Source organism: Chenopodium album, chromosome 7, assembly GCF_948465745.1.
Source record: "Chenopodium album chromosome 7, dcCheAlbu1.1, whole genome shotgun sequence".
Classification (NCBI taxonomy): domain Eukaryota; kingdom Viridiplantae; phylum Streptophyta; class Magnoliopsida; order Caryophyllales; family Amaranthaceae; genus Chenopodium; species Chenopodium album.
In genome coordinates this window covers 43390450-43395515 of record NC_137840.1, presented here as the reverse complement: position 1 = coordinate 43395515, position 5066 = coordinate 43390450, and the positions used below count along the sequence as shown (strand labels likewise).

General features: G+C 40.0%; 2 protein-coding genes across 2 annotated transcripts; both read left to right on the top strand.

Annotated features, from left to right (window-relative positions):
- Window positions 1–395: 395 nt before the first annotated feature.
- LOC145640211 (uncharacterized) lies at window positions 396–1424 on the top strand. Its single transcript, XM_081691514.1, has 2 exons — window positions 396–509; window positions 741–1424. The coding sequence occupies exons 1-2, from the start codon at window positions 396–398 to the stop codon at window positions 1422–1424; spliced, it is 798 nt and encodes a 265-aa protein (XP_081547640.1).
- Window positions 1425–1502: 78 nt separating this feature from the next.
- Window positions 1503–3427, top strand: LOC145640210 (uncharacterized). The gene is made up of 5 exons (XM_081691513.1): window positions 1503–1782; window positions 1880–1889; window positions 2005–2263; window positions 2405–2667; window positions 2788–3427. The coding sequence occupies exons 1-5, from the start codon at window positions 1503–1505 to the stop codon at window positions 3425–3427; spliced, it is 1452 nt and encodes a 483-aa protein (XP_081547639.1).
- Window positions 3428–5066: the final 1639 nt, after the last annotated feature.

Sequence of the window (5066 nt, the reverse complement as noted above, 5' to 3'; positions counted from 1 at the left end):
TGGACCCCCCCTTTCTGTAAGAAATGTGATAAGGTTGGGCATGATTGTTCCAAGCCTAAGGATGTTAAGAAGAAACAAACAGAAGAGATAAAAGCCACTAATATTCAGAATCAGGTGAAAAAAGTTTGGGTTTCTAAGAAGCCTGGTCAGGTGCCTGCTGAAGCTGTAAAGCCAATTGATCCTGTGAAAGAGATCACTCCACCTTCTCAGGTTCAAAACCCTAATGAGTGGCAAATTCCTGACAAGAAATCAAAGAAACAGGCAAATAGGCAGATTAAGTTTCATGTGCCCAGCTCTAATACCTATCAGCCTTTGTCTTTAGATTCTGATGGTGTTGAAATTGTTGATGAGACTAATGAACCTAATGGGGGTTATGGGAATCCCCCTCTGGGGTCATGATAGTCCTTTCATGGAACATTAGGGGTCTTAATGACCCTGGGAAAGTAGCTGCTGTTAAAAAGCTACTTTTTGAGCAAAAGTATGATGTGATTTGTCTAATAGAAACTAAGGTGCAATAGAAGAATTTTACCAAGATTCAAAGGAAATTTGGGTGTGCTTGGTCTTGGTTTGCCAATTTTGCTAACTCTCCAAAAGGTAGAATTTTGATAGGTTGGAAATCTGATCTTCTCAATCTAACTATTCCGTCCTCTCAAGAACAGTTAGTGCATTGCTTACTCACTACAAAGGATCAACAAACTCAGATTTTCATTACTTTTTTGTATGGTTTACAAACTGTTCAGGATAGGTTATCTTTGTGGATTGGCATTAAACAGTTAACTGGTATATCTGGAGCTTGGTTGTGTGTTGGTGACTTTAACTCTATTCTATCCTGTAATGATAGAATCAATGGGGCTGTGGTTACTGATTATGAAACAAGAGACTTTCAGAATCTTATTGATGATTTGGCTTTGACTGAAATAAAGACTAAGGGTTCATTCTTCTCTTGGTGTAACAAGGCTCATAATGGTCCTAGGACTTACTCTAGGATTGATAGAGGTCTTGTAAACCAAGATTGGGTTAAGGTGTATGGGCATGTGGAAGCTATTTATTTGCCCCCCTCTCTTTCTGATCACAATCCAGTTCTTGTTGATATTTTTCTTTCTCAACTGGGAAAAGGGAGACCTTTTATATTTCTCAATTGCTTGGCTGATCATGAAGATTTTTTGTTTGCAGTGGACTCTGCTTGGCAATGTTCTGTTATTGGTAGTGCAATGCATAAAGTGTGGTATAAGCTCAAGCAAGTTAAGGCTGCTCTTAAAACCATGAATATAAAGAAACTTGGCAAAGTTGGTGAAAGACTTGAAGCAGCTCAAAGTACCCTCACTGTTATTCAAGAACAGATTATCAATGATGTTTATAATGCTGTCCTGCACACTCAAGAGCAGGCAACTATTCAGAAAGTCAAATACTGGATTAATGTTTAGGAGAGTATCTATAGACAAAAATCCAGAGTTGATTGGCTTTAGCTTGGTGACAGTAATAACAAGTATTTCTTTGCTGTCATGAGACAAAGGCAAAGAAGGAATAGAATTGACACTATATTTGCTAGTGATGGTACATTATTGAAAACCCCTGATGCTATTGAAGATGAAATTACTGGTTTCTATAAGGCTCTTCTTGGTTCTTGTGCTATTTCTCTGCCTAGGATTGATCTTAATACTGTGAGAAGAGGTGCACAGCTGTCTAGGGATTCTCAGCAGTCTCTTATAGCTCCTATTTCTGTTGAGGAGATTGATTCAGCTTTGAAAGACATTGATAGCTCCAAAGCCCCTGGGATAGATGGTTTTAATTAACACTTTTTCAAGAAGTCTTGTGATGTGGTGAAAATGATGTTTATGCTGGTGTTTTAGAGTTTTTCAATACTGGTATTATGTTGTAGCAATGGAATTGTACTACTATAACCTTAGTTCCTAAGGTTCAAAATCCTCCCTTTGCTAAAGATTTCAGACCAATTGCTTGTTGTTCTGTCTTATATAAGATCATTTCTAAAATTCTTACTGCAAGGTTGGCAAAAGTGATTTCTAAGGTGATTGATGGCTCCCAAGCTTGTTTTATCCCTGGGAAACACATTGGTGACAACATTATATTAGCAACTGAGCTTATTAAAGGTTATGGGCATAAGTTTCTTTCTCCTAGATGTATGCTGAAGATTAACTTGAAAAAGGCTTATGATTCTGTTGAGTGGAGTTTTCTGAAGACTATTATGTCTGAGATTGGTTTTCCTAACCAGTTTATTGCCTGGATGATGGCTTGCTTGTCTTCTGTCTCTTTCTCTATCTAGATTAATGGTATTCCTTCTAAGCCCTTTCCTGCAAAAAAGGGTCTTAGAAAGGGAGATCCAATGTCTCCTTTCTTGTTTGCCATTGGAATGGAATATCTCTCTAGATGTATCTTTGTGTTACAGTTAAATCCTAATTTCAAATATCACCCTAGATGTGAGAAAAGGTACTTGACACATCATATGTTTGCTGATGATTTGCTTCTCTTTTCTAGGGCTGATGCTCAGTCTGTCTCCTTGCTTTTCCAAGCTTTCTCTAAATTTTCTGGAGCTTCTAGACTCTCTGCAAACTTGGATAAAAGTGAGGTGTACTTTGGTGGTCTTGATGCTGCTGGTCAAAATGAGCTGAGAAATCTTATTGGGGTCGATCCTGGTACTATTCCATTTAGGTATCTTGGGGTTCCCCTTTCGTCTAAAAAGTTGACCATTGCTCAATGTAAACCCCTTGTGGATAAAGTTACATCCAGGATTAATGGCTAGTCTGCTAATCATATTTCTTATGCTGGTAGACTCAAGTTAGTGAAGAGTGTTATGTTTGGAATACAAACATACTGGGCTCAAATCCTTATCCTTCCTAAAAAGATCTTGAGAGAAATTGAGTCAAGATTTAGAGCTTTCTTATGGACTAGGAAAGCCAACCTATCTAAGAAATCCCTTGTTTCTTGGTCTCAAGTTTGTCTTCCCAAAGTTAGTGGTGGCTGGAACCTTCTTTCTCTTCATGAGTGGAATTGTGCTGCTATTTCTAAGATGCTTTGGGATCTTGCTCATAAAGCTGACAACTTATGGGTGAAATGGGTTCATATCTACTATTTCAAAGGCAACTCTTGGTGGGACAAGCCAGCCCCTAGGAGATGTTCTTGGGTGCTTAGTAGAATCTTGAAGTGTAGAACTGTAATTGATAATATTCGTGGTTGGGATGCTATGAAGCATGGTGGTAGAATCAAGATTAAAAAAATCTATCTGAAGATCATGACTCAAGCTCCCAAAGTTCCATGGAGAAGGTTGTTTTGTAAAAATGCTGCTACCCCTAAAAGCTTGTTCATTCTATGGCTTGCTATTAGGAATAGATTGCTTACAAAAGATAGATTGAGCTCATGGAATATGCAGTGTGATCCTATCTGCTTACAACAGGGCTATTTTAAGCTTTGATGCCGAAGTCATGTGGATTTCTAAAATCTGCAAGAAGGATAGAACTAAAAATAGACTTCTGGGAATGTGTTTTGCTGAAGTTGTTTATCATATTTTGCTGCAGAGAAACTCTTTGATCTTTACAGGAAGCTGCAAATCTAGTGAAGCTGTGCTCAGGGATATTCTGTTTGTTGTTGCCTGTAGATGCCCTGTTCCTAACAGAAACTTGCTGATTCTATGACCTTGTGCTTTTTGACAGTTGTGGTGTTTTTTGGTGCTCAGTTTGGTGTTACCATCCTGAGTATAGTTTGTCTCTTTTGTCCATTCTGGTGTAATGCCTCTTTGTCTGCTGTTTGGTGTCTAGCCCTGCTGTTTTCTGCAGCTGAGTCTAGGTGGAGGCTCTTTGTCTGCTGCAGTTTGGAGCTTGGTTTTTGTATAGATTTTGCAAGCTCTTTACTTGCTTTTTCTGTGTCTTTTGTGTCTGGCTCTGGCTCTCAGAACCCTTCCTAGAAGGTGGCTGGAAGCTTGAGTCTAGATTGTTCTTGTCTCTTTTTCTATAACCCTTCCTAGAAGTTGGCTAGAGAATGAACTTGAACTGTTTGGTGGGTGTTTGGCCTGTTTTTAGGTCCTGTGGTGTTTGTTTTTTGTTATAACTTAGCTTCTGTAAGTTGTAACTTCTCCTTTTGGTAATAAAATACGTTATTTACCAAAAAAAAAAGAAGATAACAGGCGGTTACCTTAGATGAAGGTACTATGAGACGCCTGGTTTGCTGAAACAGACGGACAGAAAGCCGAGCGTTAGATGCTTTATAAGTTTAGGTCTTTGAGAGTCTTTTAAAGTCAAAAGTCCAGAGATTCTCCAAGATTTGCAAAGGTGTGAAAACAAAAGGGGAGCCAAACCCTTCTATTTATAGAAGGGGTAAACCCTAATTTTTCCCCCCAAAATATAATTTGAAAATCCGGCCAGTAGGATGATGACACCTGTCACAGGTGTCTTGTGCAATGCATGTGACCCCTGTGAGGGGCAAATGATTTGGGTATTTTTATACCCGGCCAGGTGGCCCAATCGGAAGCCGCCACGTGTCATTAGAAGGGGTGCCGTATAGACCTTAGAGATGGTGACACGTGGTAGGCAGACATTCCCCCATTCTGAGATGATTGATGATCCAGCATGGACCATTAAGAGAGCGACACATGTCACCCTAAGAGATGCCCAAAAGCCTTTTAGGCTCAGTGACACGTGTCACTCAGGCATTGCTTCTAGAATGGTGGCCTTCAAGGGCCCAAACCTTGAGGCGCCGTTTTGCGGCGTGACCTAATCCCTAGGTCACCAGATCCTTGGGAGGGCACACTTATCCAAAAGACCCTATAAATAGGGACAGATCCTACATTTATGACAAGAATACACGCAATACGAGACAACACGTCACTTTCACATTACAGAGCTGTCGTTTTCAAGAAATGGACAGCACATTAACTGAGCTTGGAATCCGAGAAGATAACTTTATTTCCGCACGTTTTACTCCGAATACTTACTAACTTAATCTTCGGAGGTGGACCACCGACCATCCGGCGGTCCATTTGCTTTGCAGGTACCGGCGCCCTTTACTGAATCCAGTCTTAGTGTTGTAACTCTCCCAAGGGACAAAAACCCCCGAAA

Excerpts from the sequence above, each read along its gene's own strand:
- LOC145640210 (XM_081691513.1), top strand. The coding sequence starts at position 1,503 with ATGAGACAAAGGCAAAGAAGGAATAGAATTGACACTATATTTGCTAGT. Across the intron at positions 2,264-2,404 it reads TGATGGCTTGCTTGTCTTCT|TTAAATCCTAATTTCAAATA; the intron begins GTCTCTTTCTCT and ends TTTGTGTTACAG. Across the intron at positions 2,668-2,787 it reads CCTGGTACTATTCCATTTAG|ACTCAAGTTAGTGAAGAGTG; the intron begins GTATCTTGGGGT and ends TTATGCTGGTAG.
- LOC145640211 (XM_081691514.1), top strand. The coding sequence starts at position 396 with ATGATAGTCCTTTCATGGAACATTAGGGGTCTTAATGACCCTGGGAAA. Across the intron at positions 510-740 it reads TTTGTCTAATAGAAACTAAG|GATAGGTTATCTTTGTGGAT; the intron begins GTGCAATAGAAG and ends CAAACTGTTCAG.